The 18,886-nt window shown below is 50.2% G+C and overlaps 1 protein-coding gene across 2 annotated transcripts in view; it reads right to left on the bottom strand.

The window, feature by feature from the left end:
• The window catches only part of SORL1 (sortilin related receptor 1), a gene marked incomplete at its 5' end in the record, with an annotated part of 40,040 nt that overhangs the window by 17,797 nt on the left and 3,357 nt on the right, over positions 1–18,886 (bottom strand). For both annotated transcript variants that reach the window (XM_080631678.1, XM_080631679.1), the window contains 18 exons: positions 663–754; positions 1,241–1,372; positions 1,539–1,711; positions 2,870–2,955; positions 3,161–3,289; positions 4,320–4,506; positions 5,668–5,846; positions 5,923–6,011; positions 7,695–7,768; positions 8,265–8,382; positions 8,519–8,711; positions 8,862–9,031; positions 9,312–9,413; positions 11,033–11,213; positions 11,515–11,582; positions 12,888–13,049; positions 13,469–13,594; positions 13,682–13,798. In XM_080631678.1, coding sequence (XP_080487804.1) covers positions 663–754; positions 1,241–1,372; positions 1,539–1,711; positions 2,870–2,955; positions 3,161–3,289; positions 4,320–4,506; positions 5,668–5,846; positions 5,923–6,011; positions 7,695–7,768; positions 8,265–8,382; positions 8,519–8,711; positions 8,862–9,031; positions 9,312–9,413; positions 11,033–11,213; positions 11,515–11,582; positions 12,888–13,049; positions 13,469–13,594; positions 13,682–13,798 — 2,378 coding nt within the window. The remainder of the gene's footprint in view (positions 1–662; positions 755–1,240; positions 1,373–1,538; positions 1,712–2,869; positions 2,956–3,160; positions 3,290–4,319; positions 4,507–5,667; positions 5,847–5,922; positions 6,012–7,694; positions 7,769–8,264; positions 8,383–8,518; positions 8,712–8,861; positions 9,032–9,311; positions 9,414–11,032; positions 11,214–11,514; positions 11,583–12,887; positions 13,050–13,468; positions 13,595–13,681; positions 13,799–18,886) is intronic.

Here is an 18,886-nt window from a genome sequence, read left to right as displayed (position 1 = left end):
AGCAGAGGTTTGAATACTTTACATTCCGTATCTTTTGCAAGACATGCTTTGGAAAAAGGGAGCTCTTTGCAATTCAAATGAATGCTACCAGCAGATCTACAAGCAGCACAGAGGCTTCTCTAGCTGCAGGCTCTGTGGTGTGACTGCAGCTGTAGGTTACCTTGCACTGAACTGCTTTGCTTTGCTTTAGCACATATGCCTAAATACAGCTCAGGTTTGTCAGTGCTATATTTGCATGCAGCAAAACCATACTCAGAAAGGTGTAACTTCCATTGGCTCTTGAATTTGAGCACAGCTCAGTTTCTCTTGCATTACTGCAGTGCTTTCCTCACTGACCAGACCAGTTTTACTGGCAGGAAGAGTTATTTACTAGTAGATATGTACAGATAGGAAACCAGCAGTTAAATTGAAAGAAGAAACAGCTTGTGATCTCTGCTGGAGCTTTAGTTGGGTATGAGATGGCAGGAGGGGACTGCATGGGGCAGGAGTGCTATGCTGCCTGCCATCGCTCCCGTCCCCCCATCACACACTTTGGGACTGAGTCTTAAAAGATTTCCATGCAGCACACTTCCTCATGTTCGTTTCTTATGAGGGTAGTGGTGAAGGACCAGAATGATTCCCCTGGTGAACACCAAGGCTACTTGCGATGCTTTCTTTCTTACCCATCTTGGGGAACTAGAGTGAGGGCTCTGGGTCGTTCAAGGATCGAGGAATTGAGGACGGTGAGTCGCAGGTCTCCATCTGGATTGGCAACCTACAGTGGTAACCAAAAACCAGGAAGGGTGTCTTTAGTGCGGGCAGTATGGGGAGCAGTTGTGCTGGTTAAAGTTACGTGCAATCTATGGTAGGTAATCAGTGCTCCCTAATAAAACAGCTGCTGTGGGCACAGGGAGCAGTCCCTGAGGTGATAAAAGAGGGTAGATCCATGTACTTATTGATGTTTCTACGTGACTGAGTGAGCACTCTGTGTGCCCTGCGGTGGCTGTGCATACTGCACCAGGATGTTGCTTTTTCTCCCGTTTCTGCTGTGCGATTCAGCCTCACAAACTGACCTCGTTTAAGTACACAGGGCTGAATGTTGTCATAGCCTGTTTGTGTTTAGATCCAATGAAGTGGCATGTGGGTCAGTGTTCAGTAATGTCCCATCGGCAACAAGATTTCAGGGCAGCAGCCAGCTTAGAGCTCAGGCTCCTCAAAGATGCACTGACACATCAGTGTCGCCCGGTGAGCATAGCTGTACCTCAATTTTGGGAATCCCAGCATTGACCCAGTACAGCAATTGACTGAGAGGTTCAAAGGCCAATGCTTCCACTGTTTCCAGCCCGGTGCTTATGATTATTTCTTGCCCGGAGCTGCCATTGAGACAAAGACGCTGCAAAGAAAGGAAGAAATCAGAAAAGCAGATGAGGAACTTGCTCACGAGCACAGTCATTAACAGACAGCTCGGAGGGAGGAGTACCCAAGATAAACATTTGTATTCCGGGGTGTGTATGGTGCAAGGAGGCGATGCCATGTGTGGCCAGGACTCCCCACCTCACCTGTATAATGTCAAGAGTGACATCAGCCCAGTACAAGCAGTTGTGGTCGTAGTCAAAGTCCAGGGCAACCGCCCCTCGTAGCCCAGCCAGGGGCAGCTCCTCGCTGACACCAGAGGCAAGGTCATAGCGATGGATGGAGTAGCGGGTGGCGTAGAGAATGAACTCGTTCTCCTCTGCAGGAACACAGGGTGCCTTATTTAGAGGCCATTTTAGGCTACTCAAGGGGCAAATAGGTATTTTGTCCTACTCCTGGTGCTTGTTTTAGCACCTCAGCATAAAGAAGGCAAAGGCCCTTTGTCTCAGTGGGATTAGGTTAATGAGAACACACTAATAGCCTTGTGCAGGTCCCGTGTGTGCCCAGGAGCACACTGCAGCCATTGTTTGTTCCAGGAGGAGCCGAGCATTGCAAAATGTGCCATGACCCTTCCTTCCCACGTTAGTGTGCTGCCAATTGGAAACTAAATACTGATCTCCTGTTCCTCAAAAACCTCATAAAAAGGTGGGAGTGATGGAAATCTGCAAGTCCTGGGGGACGCGGGCACTGTAGTTGATATCCCAGAGTGGATTTTGTTTCCGTATTGTGCCGAATCCAGTGTAATGGGATTCTGGTCTGGGGCAAAGTCTCCCGGGCATTAGCACACTACTGGTAAAGTCCAATAATGCTCTTAATGAGTAAAGCTAATGTCAGTAAGTAACTCTGTCTGTGCATCCCTAATGAGATAATAGGGAGATACGAAACAGATACGGTACATGAAAGTGTTACCATGGTGCGAGCCAACATGTATCTGAAGACGATCAGCAAATACTCTGGGAACACGGCACTTCAAAGCCCAGCCCGGTGGGGACTGCAGGTTTACTTTTCAGTCAGCAGGGCCCTTCTCAGCATGACTAACACAGCTCTCCAAATAGCTCAAGAGGGCTCAGAGGGGTGAATAACGTGTCATGCTCTGCACGAGGAGCAAAACTAAGCATGGCATTGGCATGAATCCCAGCAGAGGGAATGCTTCCCCAGGCACCTGCTGCGCTGTTTTGCATCTGGAATATCTTCTGCACCCTGAAACATCTTAGGATGACACAGGGAAACCTCACGCTGGTGGGTCGGTGAGCACCTTACACAAGCCTCTTCCCTGTGTCAGGCTCGCTCTTGAGCTGCTGTGCTGCAGCATGCTAATCACGCAGCTCATGACGGCAGATTAAATTAGAGCTGTACTGAGCAGAATGCAAATAACGTTGGCAGAACAGGGGCAGGAGGCTGTTTCGGTGCTTTGAGAGGAGAAAATAGGGACAGAGGCGAAGTTTGGTGGGCACAAAGCAGTCCTGTATGTACTCACCAGCTAGTGGGCACGGTACCAGCTCCCCCTCGAGCCGCGACTCGATGTCTCCACCTGTACAAGTGTCCCCAGAGATCTTTCGATAGCTGCAACATACACAGTCATGCAGTTTATTTCATGGAAGCTGTTAACGTGTGCAGCTAGAATAAGCAGTGGTGCTTCATTGCAATCTATGTCTAAACATGCAATTTGTTTACCGCCACTTATGGGGTGTAAGTGTGTGGGTTTTGTGGTCATCTGGGGTTTTTTAATCACCAATAGGGTAAATCCTCTCCCAAGTCAAATACATACCCTCGAGTCCTCTTGTAAGTTGAGCCAACAGGGCAAGGGACTGGTGGATCATATGGTTTACCAGCAAATTCAGGGTCAGGGACACAAACTTCTAGTGATAAGTCATCACTCAGTTTAAAGCCAAAATCACTGTAAGAAGAAAGGTGTAAGGAATGATGCGGGAGAAGGCAAAAACTCAGCTGTGTTACACTATTGCTCTGCTCTATTTTTGCATAGAAGGACCCAAAGCATCTCAGAAGTCCATTATTATCAGTATTTAGCTGCTAATAATATTGTACAGCTTCTGTCGCCAGGGAGCTTCAAGAGCATTTTAGATATAAGCTTGCCCAAACTAGGCAGGTGAGGCAGCAAGGCACAACTGAGCCAGTGTGCCCTGAAAGCCTGGCTGCAAGCCCCAGTTCTGCTAGCTGGCTTAGCTCACTGGTCTGTCTCTTGGCTTTTCCTGTTGGCAGAATGGGAGTTACAGTGTGATCTCTTCTTTGGAAAACCCTGTGGAAGAGGTTGTGTCAATCTCATTTTACATGGAGTCCAGGGCTGTGATTCTGAGGCAGCAATTAGATCCTACAAGCCCTATTCTCAGTCTGCTCATGACAAGCTGGACTCAGTCTCTGCCTCAGCATCGGACAGGCAGAGCTGGACCCCTGTCCTTAACTGTGTGTACCAGGCACTCAAGCAGTCAGTCCCTGAATAGCAGTTCACTTTCTAACCCCAAACCTTTGCATCACATGGCCAGAGTGTGGTTCCTAATCCTGAGAGCTGTGCAGGGTCAGTAACATGCAAGTTGCAGATACAATGATAGAGCAGGTCCAGTTGCATCCCTATGGCTAAAGGATCCCTAGGCTTTTTGCTGGAGGGTCTCTCTATGTGATGGGAAATTGTCTGCCATCATTTGAAAGAAGGTGATGGATTAACAATGCTTTCCTCTTCCATGGAGCCTTTCAGAGGCTCCTGAAAGGTTCTAAAGACATTAATTAAGTCTTATGCCCGATTATTAATGAAAGGATGTTTTCAGTCTATTTAGTTTCCTCTTTGCTATAAAATCAAGCAGCGATACATAGAGCTAAGTAAATTGGATGTGTTTGTTCACTTTGAGCGATTGGTCACAGGTATTTATCTCAAACTTCCAATGCAAGCTAAAAGAAATTAAATTGGTATTTACCATTCAAAGTCTTCCCTTGTACAAGAGCAGTTGGAGACCATGACAGGCCTGTCAAAATCTTCCCCATTGAAACAGGTCGCATGAGGAGTCCTCCTTTTGAAGACAGTTTTATGCCCCAGTAAGCATTCATTGCCTCGCTCGTCGGAGGGTGACCACAGTTTGTAGTCATTCTCTGTGCAAGGGACCCCTAAGAGAAGCAGCAAGGGTAGGATAAAGAGAGGAACAGTCTCTGTGGCACCCCAGATCAAGGGTTTAAAGGCAAGAGAGCAGCAGATGTCTCTCAGCACTGCTGTTGGTGTGTGCCCAGTGAGGATGCTCATGTGAGAGCAGGCACACTGGTACCCAGCCATGCACTGCAATGGTATCCCTTGTCCCTTCCCTCCCACTGCCCTCCTCTGGCACAAAACAAGCAGCTCCCCCCCAGCTCCATGGCTCTAGCCCTGGCCCAAAAGAAAAGGCAAAGCAGGAAGCATTTCAGGTCAGAGCGTGCAGCGGCACTCAGTGACGGGAGGCAACAAGCAGCTCCGTCACGGTGACAGTGAATTCGTGATGCCTCATTTAAACGGAGTCGTTCTGGTTACCAAACAGATCCATTTCTAACAAAACGTCAAGGGAATTGGTTATATATTTTAGTCAGGGAAATTCCTCTGCTGGGTTTAACTGCTCTTTGATTAAAATGCTGCCTTGCAATCAAAGCTGAAATGGGTTATAAAACATTCATAGCTACAAGCCTTCAGAAGGATTCTTTCTCTTTTTTTCCCCTTTCCTCTTCAACAAAGTGCTCAATGAGGATGGAAGGGATGGGGAAGAGCACAAGGGACATTGAATGCCTTCAGCAGCCGTGTTTATGTGGACATGAGGTATGCGGGACAGGCACCCAAATACAGATGGCCTCCTCCCTTTATCCCCTTGTCTCCCATGGGACAGCCAGCAAAGTGGGGTTGGTCTGCGGCTAATGGGACTTTAGGGTGTTTTACTGGGGTCTTTTTTGGAAACCAGAATAGAGGGGAAGAGCAATAAAGGTGTTTCTGCACCCCATTTGCATTTAGGCAGCCATCAGTGGGAATGTATGAGCCTTAGATGATGGAGTGGTTTGGTGCATAGCCTGAGGTCTCTAGGTTGCTTTGGGCTTCTGAAAACCTTTCCTATGCCCCCTGCTCAATCTCAGCCCCACAGAAAGGGTATGTCAAGAGCTCCCTTGTACCCGCAGGGGTGCTGGGCACAGGCTGTGCAGTGTGGGACTGGCTGGTTTCTGGTGAGGGCTTATTAGTGTGTGCAGCCTGCAAAGCTACAGGGTGGACACTGACAGAACCAGTGTCAGCGATGGTTCTGTCACCTGTCCCCTTACCCAGCACATCAGTGGTGTTGATCTGCAGTATCAACCAGCTGTGGCCATTCTCTTTGTATGAGCCAAAGATGGTGAATATGGTGCTTTTCTCCCCGGGCTCAGTGAGCAGTCCGTACACGAACACTGGCTTCTCTGAGAAAGTGAACACTTTCCAGGTTTCCCCTTCATTTGTGCTGTACCTGGAGAAAAGAGGATTGGGAATGCTGCTAGGAACAGGTTGTGCTGGCCACAGGGCACTGTATTCCCCCTACTCACTTGAGCTGGTTGGTCTCGGTGCCTTGCGGAATGGCCACAAGAATGCCACCATGGTCACCCCAGGTGTAATAGTGGGGTCCAGACAGCGCCTGGAAGAGAAACACAGCCAAGGGGTGCATCAGAGCTGTGCTGAATTAGGGGAGAAGCTTGGATGGAGAGCATGCTTTGACAGGAGTGCTGACCCGAGCTCATGTTTGGGGTCGCTCTGGGTTGAGCTAAGTATCTGGAGGCACCAGATCCAAGTGTTTACGGGCTGACATCTGTAGACAAGAGCAGCCAGCCTCATTTCCCTAAATGTAGAGCTGTGTTTAGGAGCAGCATTGCACCTTGTGTAAATGGAAAGAAGCACTGGAAAAAGTGCCATTACATCAAACCAGAGCCCATTGCTCCCCCTTTAGTCTGCAGGTCATGCCTGCCAGGCTTTCCTGATACTCAGCGAGGACTCGCCGCCTTCCTGGGGCTCCAGGTAAGTGTTGGTTCTCAGGCTGTAAGGTGTTTGGAATGCTCAAAGTGGGGACATGGCATGCAGAAACAAGCTCTGGAGATAGCTTATACATCCACCCTGCAGAAAGGAACCTGTACTTCATACTCACCAACACAAAAAATCACCTTTTCTTTCCTATCTGGGGAGCTCAGCGCAGTTGAGGGTGAAAATAGGAAGCATGTACGTGCCTGAATCTGCTCACAGAACATGCTAACGCGCTTGGGGACGTTCTTAGGCAGGGCACGGAATGTATTGTTTCTTTCTTTGCTGCGCTGTGAGATCATAGCAGTGATCTGGAGAGCACCGAGCCTTCCAGCCTGCTGCTTGCCAAAGCCAACAGGGGGGAGTTGTGTTACTGCTTCTCAGCTGAGGAATGACACTGCTGAGTGTCGCTCTGCACCTCTGCTCGTGAGACAAAGGGCCTGAGTAACACAGGAGCTGTTAACCGTGGGTCAGCGCTTCCTCGGCGTGTTTTAATTGCACTCCAGCACAAACCCGCCTTGAAGCACCGCAAAGTCTCTGCTTCCTGATCCCCATCCCTAGCCATGAGCGCTCCTGTGTTGCCTCAAGGCTCCCATAGGGATAAGCAACAGGTTCCCCTGCTTTCAGAGGTGCCCACTCTCACCCAGGGCCAGCCTCTGGCCCATGGTTAGCTTTGGCAGCAGTCAAGAGCTGTGGGGTGTCCCCGCTGCTGCTGCCCAGTCCTCATCCCAGACCACGCAGCACTTGGAAGAGGAAAAGGAGGCCGCTTAATTCACAGATTTAAATGGCTTGCAGATGTTGGAATACCATGTTACACTGGCTGCAGAATGCACAGGCAGACCACAAGTACTGCCGCAGACCAGAACACCCACTTAGGAAACAGCAGCCTCCCCGTAAACCGAGAGCAACATCCCATTTTTCTGGAAGATGTCTCCAGATGCTTTCCCATCCTAAGTCCTGGCTGTCAGCCCTGCCTAAAAGGGGCCAAATGACCTGTGCTGAGGGCAAATCCTGCCAGTTGAAAAGAAGAAATAGAGAGCTCTCTCCTGCGTTTGAACACACTACCTTCACCAAGAGGACTGAGAGGTTCACCTCCATGGCAACCCATGCCTGGTCCTTCACCTAAAGACCTTTATGCCTTGGTTTCAAGGGACATTCAGCACCTTCCAGCTACAGCTCTTGGACACGTATGTGGAGGTCACCTTTAATGCCCAAGAGCTGCACATCACTTATCTGTATTGCTGCCAACATCTTACCTGCTACACCACTGCCTTGGCTGGGCCAGCAAGCAAAAGAACATCCTTACCTCTCTCCACCTTGCTCCGGCGCTGCTTGAGACATAGACGTTGGTTTTCTTTGCCATGTTCTTGCCAATGGAACCTAGGATAATAGGAGAAATCATTCTCGAGGCATGCAAAGTGATTGCTTAAAATGAAGCCAGACACCTCTAAACTATTTTTATCTGATTGGAGAGCTGATTTTTCACACTATAAATTAATCCTTTCAAATAGCGAATATTTTGAAGACCATTACAAGTTTTAAAAGCATCTGGGTAAAAAGCTATGGCTATAAATATCATCAAACAAAACGTTTAAGTGTCTTCTTCAGTAACAGAGCGAGACAAACAGGAAGTTCTGTACGTTCAAGACACCCTTCATGTGGACAGCGGCAGGAAAGAGGATCAGAATGAAGCAGACAAGGTTTCCCACATCACCGTGCTGCAGTAAAATGTACATGCTGTAATTACTGTATGGGGACAGCAGCAGAGGAAGGATAGCAAAATGCACTTTGGTAACCTGCAGATACAAACTAGATGCTGCCAGGTTCCTCATGTCCTAACAGCAACGTGCCCCAAGCCCCTGCATGACTGCAGTACCGGTGGCGATGATCAGTCCTGGTGCTGACTCCTTGGACAGAATGGGCATCCTGCGCAGCTGGAAATTCAGCAGCTGGCTCAGGCGCTGGGCTAGGTGGAGAGAGCAGCCCTGGGAGAACTGGAAAGGCAAAACACAGTTCATTAACCCTCCATCCTGTGCCCTCGTCCCACCAAGTCTGGCTTGGAGGGATGCTCTCCCAGCGGGACTGCGCTCCAGCCTCTTTCAGAGGATGCTTCTCCCTGCCCTGCACTACCTCACAGTCTATCCGCTCCCCGTAGCGTGTCTGCGCTGGGGGCTGCAGCAGCTCCCAGGTCCCCCCTTTGTCAAAGGTGATGACGGAGCGCATGTTCTCCTCGCTGAAGGAGCCGTTGATCAGGGTGGCGATGTAGACACCCCGCACGCCTTCGACACGATGGAAATCTGCAAAGGGCTCGTTGGCAAAATACCTGTGAGGGAATGCAAAGGTGAGGTCAGTGAATCGCAGCCTCCCTGGTCTGGAGAGTGGGAGAATGTCAAGCCTGGAGATTGGGGCAATGCTTTGATCAAACACTACAATGATTATGTCTGATATTCCTGTTAGGCATGTCTCGCGTTACCTGACCAAGGTGTCACTTCCAGCTCCTCCCGGGCTGTAGTAGAGCACGTTTTCTAAAGACAAGGAGAACTTCAGGCCTTCTGCCTCTGAGATGTAGAGGTTGGTACGGTTGTTATCGTGGCTGACACACACAAACACCTGGTCCTCCGAGGCATCAGCAACATAATATTCCTTAGGGATGTAAATGACAAGCAAACGGGCTTCATACGTGTGGGCATACAAGCAGGGTTTACATACAGACTGGTTTAGTGTTTCCTTTTAGCTGGCTTAATGTTATCCTCCCCTCCGCTCATTTGTATTTCTGCTCAGCCCATCCCCTCCCCAAGCAGGGTCATACGAGGTCCAGCTCCTACAGTGTCTAGTGAAAGGCAGAGAACTGCTGCTGACATCTGAGGGCATCCTTGGCACAGGAAGGAGAGAGGAGGAGGCCCCCTTGGAAAGCATCACTTACCTTAATTGGATGCTTGGTTACGAACTGTGCCACACGCATCGGCTTGCGGTTGAAGGAAACCCAGAGCTGGACTGAAGGCGGCTGCGAGCTGCCTGGCAAGCGCTGCAGCAGAGCAGAGGGATGTGTTAGGAGCAGCTCTCACCTCCCAAAATTACCTTCATCTCCCGCGGCAGCCAAAAGGCAGACCGGGGCAGACCCACACACTGTGTGATGGGTCTCTACTCTATTTGTATGCAGGCAAAACATGGCCTGTGACTGATGGAGAGCAGGGTTCTGTTCAAGGTCTTCAGGTGGAGGTAAGGAAGCTGGATTTATGGTTGTAATTCCTCCTCTTTCTGCAGAGCAGTTTGTCCTTTCCTTCCTGTTTTTAGCAATTTGCACAAAACGAAAGGCGCCAGCAGGAAGCCAAAAAAGTAACAGGCTGGGGGCAACCTGTTTCATATGGGATGCCAATGGTAAGAACCTAAACCCAGATTTAGGCTCCAAAAATAAGTGGCCTGATTTTCCCAGGCTCCGCATTGCTAAGCAACCGCGACTCCCACGGAAAGGAGCACAAGTCAGAGTCCTGGGTGCCTCTGCCACCCAGCCTGGCCTCTCCCCATTGCGCTGCTCCCAGCGCAGCCCAGCTTTGATGCAAGTGCCTGATTCCAGATCTGGGGATGTCACTTCCAAATCAGGGGTTTGCAGCCAGGCTGGCCTCCCTCCCAGTGCCTGTGTTTCCCATCAGTCTTTGCCTCAGCACGGAATACAAGTGATTTCAATGTTGTTTAATGCAACACCAGTGATTAGAGCTGTATGAGGAAGCGTGATGGTGACTCTGAGCCTTCCAGAAGCAGAAGGACTCCCCAGATTGAGTTCATGCCTGGAAAGGCCCCTATACAAACCTGCCTCGCACTTTCAGGATGTTGCTCTGTGAGCCTGGTGGCTTCTCCACAGACACAACCACCCCCCATGTTTCACCAAACACCAACAGCAAGCCTAGATAGCATCTCCTGCAAACCACAGCAGGCTTCACATCAGGCATAGTGCCAAGGGGATGGGCCCCAAGAGTTGCAGGCTGTGCTACCTGCAAGAGAGACTGCTGAGGAACAGAAAGTGCTCTGTAAACACATCCCCTGCCAACATAGGAAACTCTAGGTGGTTTTGCAAGGAGTCACCCCTAAATGGCAAAGGTTGCTCATTAAAACAGGCTCGATGGCAGCAGCAGCAGAGGAAAGCAATGCTAGTGCGTTCTAAGAAGGAAACTGGCCCTTTATTTCTGGAAGGAACAGGACTCTACCCCTCTGGTGTCCTGGCTCTGTTTGTCTAGAAAGGGCTTGCCCTCAGAGAAAGCACAGATGCTTTCTAGCTTGCTTTCAGGTTGGTCTGAAACTGGCTAACAGCTGCAAAAGGTATAGGGCAGCCCTGGCTGCAGGGGGACCAAAAGGCAGCTTTCACCCATCCTCTTTTCTTAGGAAAGCAAACTGAAAATCCAGCTTTCTTTCCAGGCTGGAGCACATTTGGCTACTTGGACGTAGCCCACATTTGATGGTAATCCTCTCTGACAAGCGGCCTCCTAACCACCAAGCTGCTGCACCACATCCCCCTTCTCCTCACCGGCTTTCCCAAGCATCCTGTGGCTTTTCCTGGATCCCAGCACTTCCCAAGCTGACCTAGTTCTGCTCAGCCTGCAGAAAAGCACCGACCGTCACCCTCAGTGGCGTTTCTGACATGATACTCACCACAGACTTGGTTGCAAACATGTATTTGTCCCTGAGCTGGAAGTCTTCAATGTCTTCCAGGATTATCTCTTTATTTTCTCGGCTTTGAAAGAAATCAGTGCTGCGAATGACAGTGGAAGCCCCAGAAGGCTCATGCCGTTCAATGTACACCGTATTTGGCTTGTCGTAGGGCTCAACCCCCCTGGAAAGCACAACAAGAGGTGGTATCTCTGCCCCCAGTGCAATGCGGAAGGCAGCAGGTAACAAGGAGCAGGAATGCTTTTAAGAAATGGGGCTGGGGACAGGCAAGAAGCAGGGTAAATATGGAGCACCCCTGGTTGTATGTGTTGTTGGCTGTCTCTTGTCCTCGTGGTGCAGGGTCTCTGCTGGGTTTGGTACCCGTGTCCTTGGTTTGCACAGGGCAGCAAATGAGGCAAGAGGTGAGGAGTGAGAGAAGACAGGAGCTGGGCAGGTATCGATATGTACACAGGTGTGATACATACCAAGAGAAAGACTTCACATGTTCCTGAATCATTATCCAGGTCTGGCCAAAATCATCTGATTTCCAGAGCTGCAATGACAAAAAGAAAGATGCCAGTGGGACTGGACAACCAAAAGAGACCCAATCCTTTAAGAAGACCCAGTCTCAGGCAGCAAAAGCAGGATGGACATGTGTCCATCACAAAACCATTAACTACTTGGATGACTTCTCTTTACGTGGCAGCGCCCTGGAACAACAGCAATCTTTATAGCTTCAGGAGAATAACCTAAACAGGCAACATTTGTCTTATAGTCTCCTACCCAAAGGATTTCCACTGTCTGTTGTCCGCCTGGTTTTACACTAACTCAGACATAACAATAACTTGGTGTGCTGTACTGGTGAAGGGCGATAGCAAGGGTAAATATCTGGGCAGAGCCTCCTCCCCCTCAGAGGCTGTTGCATCCCCAAGCACAGTGACAGGCTGTTGTTGTGAACATCAGTAAGGTAAAGGTCAGGAGGAGAGATAGCATCTTCCATTGCACCAAGGAGAGCAACAGCAATGAACACACCCGCCCGCAGGCACATCAGCACCCCTGCAGATCCTGTCCCTCAAAGATGTCCCTGAAACCAAGCACTATGGTGGCACCCAAGCTGTGATTTTTGCCTCTGTTCTGCAGGTACATGGATATGGGCAGCCAGACTCCAGCCTCCACAGCCAGTTCAGCAGGGAAGGTATTGCTTCCAGCCAGCTCCATCCCCCTTGGAAGGCATCCGTGGCACCCAGCACACATCCGGCTACCACCAGACTGTATGTATCCCCATTCACATGTTGGGGGATGCTTGTTTTGCTTAAGCTGCCTGGGTCTATCTGGAGATGTTGTAATTATTTACAATCTTTGCCCAATAGCTCCAGGGGAAAAAACAGAAAGTGTTTGCTTTCAAGAAGCAATTTGTTATGCAAGACTCAAAGCCAAACCACATGCCCACAGGAAATACTGCAGAGGTCAGTCCTGCCTCAGTGCCAGCACTCCGTGGCAAGTTACAACTGCAGTCGTTGGGGAGATCAATACAGCCAGGAGCAGAGTGGATGGACCAGAATAAATGAAGGAAAAGAGAGAGGAAATCTTTAAGGAAGCCATGCTACAGGTGCTACAAACTCACTGCTGCAGAGGTCAGAAACCAGACTGACCTCTGCAATGGGTGTCTTGGCCAATGTGGGACAGCTCTGCATGCAGCAGTCTGAGATCAGACACCCTGCACAGTCAAAGCATGAACCCACATGGTGCTGGCATAGGGCAGGGTGGCTCTTGGCTCACTTTTAAGGTCTGTGGGGTCTGGGGGAATGCCACAGTAGAGGCAGGATGCTGGCCCTCCCATCTAAGCAGAAGTGCTCACCTGTTTCTTAGGATGAGACCTGTCGAAGCCCAAGAGGAGGTTGGGGTTCCTGCTGTGCAGGAGGAGATCTGCAGCTCTGAAGGGGATCGAGAAGCCCTGGATAGTGCTGCAGAAGTCGGTGGTGATCCAGAGGTACGGGACAAAGGCATCCACGAAGATATACTGGGAAGAAAGGGACCAGCAAGGAAGAAGGAGAGCAGGCAGTCAGGCTCCAGCAGGTCAGAGCGGAGCTCAGGCTAGCCATAACAAAGGCACGCATCCCGGGGGAGCCTTTGGGAGGGCAAACTCTGGAAGAAAGGAATTTGCCTGCCAGGAGAAAGGTGACCTTGGTGTAGATAGATAAAGCCTGAATTAACATTTGTGTCTGTAGCTCTGTAACAACACTAGTGATGGCAACACAGCTTGTCACTCTATCGGGACGAGCTGCTAAGGATGCAGTCACTCTGTGGTACCTTTACAGATACTCCGCCCGTACCAAGGAGCAGCTATACTGCTATGGGCACTGCTACCATGGCACCAAGGACCATACGCGTTTCTGCTGTTGGAGGCAATAAAGTGGCCTTGCCCTGCAGCCTCCTCACCCTCTTGTTGTCAGCTGGGCTGTGGTAGAACTGAGCTATGGCCACTTCGCTGCTGTTCCCCGTGCTGAAGCTGAACCTCTCCGAAATCTTCTTAAAACTCTTCCCATAGTCGTAAGACACGTAAACCTGCAAAGGAGAAGCCCCACAGTGACGCCGTGCCTGGTACAGCAGCAGAGCAGGAACCCTGGGACAGCATCGGGTTGCATTACTTACATCGCTGTTTTTAGGACCCAGCAAAGACAGGCTGTCTCTGGCCAAGGCCACGATCACGTTGCTCTTCTCTCCCGCCCAGTGAACGACCATCTGATTGTGGGAGTCGTTGAGGCTGACCTGTAACACCAAGGAAAAGGGCACCCTGAGCCCCAGCTCCACACCACAGAGTGGTGTTCGAGCATGGCCCCACATAAAGCAGCATCTGTCATGAGCACGTTGGCAATACGCGGGCTAGTTTTCCCTTTATAGAAGTAGGATTCGGGAGATGTGAGAATGAAAACTAAAGCTAAGGACAGAGATGTGATCTCAAATCCAGGCTAACTGGGTGAAGGGCCACAGGGAAACAGTTCTGCAGCAACAACTTCTGTACCCTGAAGGACGTGCTGGTTTCCAACACAAATGCAGCCATACACAATCCCGTTATCCCCTGTGTGTGCACTGTATCTGGCAGCGCTGTATCAGCATCAGTCATGAAGGACCGCTTTTGATGAGGAAGCTATAGCAGCATCACTGTGGCAGGAGCTGAGGGTGTAAGAGCCTCTGGGCAAGCCTGTAGTAACCATGACCAGCAAGGAGGGGTGTGCAAGCAGTGGCCATAGCTCAGCCATGGATGTGCACGCCTGAGCCCCTGCACACCACTATAGCTGCAGCTCAGCCGATGGCTGCTAACTCCTAAGCTCATGGGAAGCTGTAAAAATACAGGGCTAAGCCTTCCTTAGGCCTGGTACCCTGTGGCTCCTGCTGACACCAGGATCAATGAGATAAGAGGCTGATTCAACCTCTACCAGTGACTGGCAAGTAAAATGCTTGGGAGAAACAAGGTCTTTATTCTGGAAGAGTGAGGGGTGAAAGTGAAGCAGAAGCCCTCAAATCCCTCTTATGCAATAGGTTCATATAAGGGGGGGGAATTAATCAAAACCTCCAGGGCTCCGAGCTACACTCTGCCTGCCTGGCCAGAGACCCCCCCACCATGCAAACCACGCTGTAGTACCCAGATAGCAAACACAGCAGAGATTTAGGTCAGGCAGCAGCAGCTACAAAGCAAGCCAGCAGTAGCCTTGCGTGCCTGCTGGAAAATAAAGCAGCGATGCTGTTTGAGGATGCAGGGAAACAGGGCGGAGAAGGAATTGCTGATGCCCATAGAGATAGCTTCGGGTCTGAAATCCAGAGCAGCTCCCAGCTCCAATCACCCTCCTGTCCTTTAAAAGCAGAATAACCCCCTCTGTTATCTCCTACATCTCTCTTTCAGTAGCACTTTGTATTTTGTTCTCTACAGGAAATCCAGCACTAGGACAGCTTCAGAACCTGAAAACCACAGGAGACTCCTGCCTGCATCTTGCTTTAAGCTCAGCAATAAAGCTCTATAGCTGTTTTCCCCCATGGCCTAAAAGACATGGTAAGCCTCAGAGAGATGTCTTCTCAGAGCAGGGACACTTGTGTCAATCCCAAAGGCCAGGGGCAACTGTTGGGCTTGGAGGAGCCAGCTGAGCCTCCTTATTCATTAGCCTTATGACTTTAGGCAGCCTAATTAGGGCAGAGCCCTTGTATAAAGGCCAAACTGAGGTTGAGCAAGGTTTGGTTCTCTGTTAGGAGGGAGGAACAAAGAGCAGCACTGAGTACACAGGGACTGTGCTCAGCAGGAAGTTTAGGAGTAGCTGAAGACTGCTGGAACGTGCCTTGCTAAAGAGAGAGAAGATAACAGAAAGATGTCTTATGCTGTAAGTCTCCCTTATTCCCCGTGAAGGGCTCATGTAGCAGTTTGTCAGGTTTAGGAGCCTCACACATTAGTGTCTGCCTGTTCCTGGTGCAGGACACCACAGCCAGCAGCACTGCTATGGCCCTTTGGAGCTTTGTGGGGACCCAAATGGCTCAGGGGAGCCACAATCAGGACCCCAAGTCTTTGCTGTCCAGCAAAGAACACGTGGGGCATTGTGCCCTAAGTGAAAAGCACTTGATGTCTCATTGACCAGGATGCTTTTGTGCCATAGCTTTGCAACAGGGCTGTGGTTATCCCCAACATGAGTAACCCTGCCCTGCTTGCTGGGATAAGGTTTGTTTGCCCACTGTTCTAGACTCCTCTACCCCCCCTAAGAGGGGAAACTTTCCTCTGGAACTGGTTTAACCTATGGAAGGGCAATGGCTGGTACCTAACAGAAACACCATTTAGCATAAACTCCTCTTAATGGGGAAGTGCTTTGGCCTTTGCCAAGTGATTAAGTGTATATGAAATATGCATGAAATTCTAATTTGTCCTCCTAATATGCAAGGTGCCAAATGAAGTCCAGGAGGGGAGAATTGGAGCCAAGACATAGCAGAGGCTGTTTGTAGCTCTAGTTAATGTAGTTAATGCTGCTAGCTTTGCTCACACTAGATATTGACTTTTTGTTAACAGTATCTTCCAATAACTTAATCCCTTGCAGAAATGAGGAGAGAAAATAGCCCCTGGAGCTGCTGTCCCATGGAGCACACCCCAGAGCAGGTAAGAGCTCCCTTGTGGCTCAACCCAACCTGGGCTGGGAGGTGGAATGTTGTCTGGATGTGTGGTACTCTGCTGAGACAATAGTACTGCCTTGCCCTACTGAGGCAATGACAATGGGTAGGTGAGTGGACCTGGGTGCATAGTGTGCAGTGCCAAGCTCCTCAAGCACCCAGTGCTGGGGGAAGTGCCCTGATCCTGTGTTCCTCAGCACCTGCAGTTCCTAAGTGCCAGCTCCTTTTCCCCTCACATCACTTTCAGTTGGTTATGCCCAGAATTAGAGAGGTTAGTGCTCATCAGGGGTGGCTCATCCCTTGCACTGATGAACCGCAGTGTTAGCAGGCCAGGGGATGAGTGACTATGGCATGGATACCTCACAATAGCTGCTCTTATGGCTGCATCTCAGGCTTTTCCATCACTGAAGGACTCTAAATCTGAGCCTTTGAGCCACCAGTGAGGTCGAGATGCTCCGCGTGGGAAGCATTAACATCCCCATGCAGAAATCACACCATTAGCTGTGATGAACTGCAAGCAGCTATATTAGTGACTTGTAACAGTGCCTCGCACCCTTGCGCAGCGACAAGTGTCGGGACAGCATTAGGGGCTATTCTTGGTGCTGAGTGGGCTTGGAAGCTAACTGCGTGTGTCGATGGGTTTGCTCTGTTGAGGATTAATGTTCTAGCTATAGGACTTGGACAGCAGCTCGACCCAGGCGCTTGCTGTTAATCAGGAGGTGACGCAGTGCGACTGATAGGGACAGAGGCTCAATGCTGTAAAATCAGGGGTGTGCAGAAAAAAGAGACCTGAGGATCATTTATGTGTTTTCTTGTCCTGGTTACGCAACTGGAGATGGGATGGCTACAAAAAATGCCTAGGAGATTTCTGAGCAGCTAATGGGTTGTTACTATGGCTTGATAAGTGAGGGCATTGCAGAGCAATGCGTCTGGGTGGTGATGAGTGGCTGTTGGAACCATCAAAGTTTAGCCAGCAACTCAAATCTTGGCTTGAAGTCTGTCAGGAGATGCTTGTGGAAGGGGGGAATCAGCTAAACATTTGGTACCCAATAGCCAGGGGAGTGAGGATGGGGCTGAAGAAAGCTATTGCCAATAGGAGTAAGAAGTGAAGCCGCAGCTCAGTTAGGACAGGCTTTAAAAGGCAAGGCGCTCTCACCATGCCCACCATCATTCCAGCTCGCTGGAAGCCGCAGTGGACAAGTGCCGGGCCTTTGCGTCCCGGTTTCCTCTGCTCCCTCCAGCAAGGCTTATGCAATAGCCTGGCATCACGGATAGTCGAGTGTCATGGGTGGCTGCTGCATTCCCGGCACGCCACGCTCCCACTAAAGCTTCATTACTGTACCTTCTGCTCTGCTCCCGAGCATCTGCTTCTAGCCCTGCCGTGGTATTTGAAAACACAGGCTGTGCCTGCCATAGCACTGCTTGTGGCTTGGACTGAAAATGCCAGGGTCTGAAATCATTGATATGAAACACGAGTGACTCATTTCACAGAGTGCCAGGCCCATGTTAATTTTGTTAATAGTGAAATCATCTGCTCTGCAAGGCTGTTTTCTCTCTGCTACCAGCAACAGAGCTCTCTGTTAGCTGTTGTTTCTAAGGAGGGGGGAGATGGGGTTGAGGCATGAGTCCTGTTTACCCCAGAAATGAGCAGGTCTCTTGGTGAGAGGGTCCCAGAGATAAGGGGATAACAGAGAATTCAGGTTGCCCTGGTAAATTTGGGTAAGTGCTGCTGAAAATCACTTCCCCCCCCCTCCCCAACTAAGGCACAGAGGAAAGCAGCAGCAAAGGTCTAAAGCGCTGCCGGTGAAGCGTGCCATGAGCCCATTATTACAGCTACAGAAGCTTAAGCGATGCCCCTGGGACACTGCAACGCTTGCTTAGTCCAACAGCAGGATCCGAGAGGAACCTGCTGAAGGGAAAACAATGAATAAACCCACAAATACCTCTCCTGGCTGCTACCCTGCCAGGAGCAGGAACTGTGTAGCTTCCAAAGACCTGTTTCTCCTGGCAAGCTCAGGCACAAAAGTGAGTGCCAGGAGCTGGGAACCTTTGCAGGGTGGCTGGGAAAGGGGCAGATGCAGTGATGGGAAGGGCTATCTGCCAATATGAGGAAGGATGAAAAGGCTGGGGAGTCTCCTCCTCAACCCTTTGCCATCACCACCCAGTGCACCTCCATCATCTGAAGTCTAATCTGGGAAGGTCTCTGCCAGGCTGGCAAACTAGGTCAAAATTAAGTACGGTTCAGTTCCAACGCAGTGATTGATGCATCCATTCACATAGCTGGATGGCATCTGCCCTGCACTTCTCTCCTTCTCTGAAAGAAGAAAGGCTCTTTGACAGTTTGCAGGTTGTGAGGGCAGGGAGCTAAGGTGGGCTGGGATGTTCTAATGGCCTCAGAAGAGAAGCTTCAGCTCGCTCTGCTCAGGCTCTATCTTGACCATAAGCTCACAGTATTTTAGGGTAGTTTGCCAACACGAACCAGGCCACTCTTGTCCTTTCCATTGAAGGCAGGTTTGGATGTCACCAGGAAACAAGAAGCTTGAGAGCAATGAAGTAGATTGCCCCAGAAGGGAAGGAGATGAGCTGCTTGTTAGGGCAGGCAATAATGCTGGTTCAGTGGATGGGGAGGCACAGAAGTGATGGCCAGGCACAGATTAGGAGCATGGGGAGAGTCTCAGGTCCCCAAAGCAGCAAAACAGAGGGTGATTTGGCTGC

The sequence above is a fragment of the Psittacula echo genome (genome assembly GCF_963264785.1).
Source record: "Psittacula echo genome assembly, chromosome: 18".
Lineage (NCBI taxonomy): Eukaryota > Metazoa > Chordata > Aves > Psittaciformes > Psittacidae > Psittacula > Psittacula echo.
The sequence above is the reverse complement of the archived record's forward strand: the minus strand, read 5'-3'. Positions and strand labels throughout refer to the sequence as shown.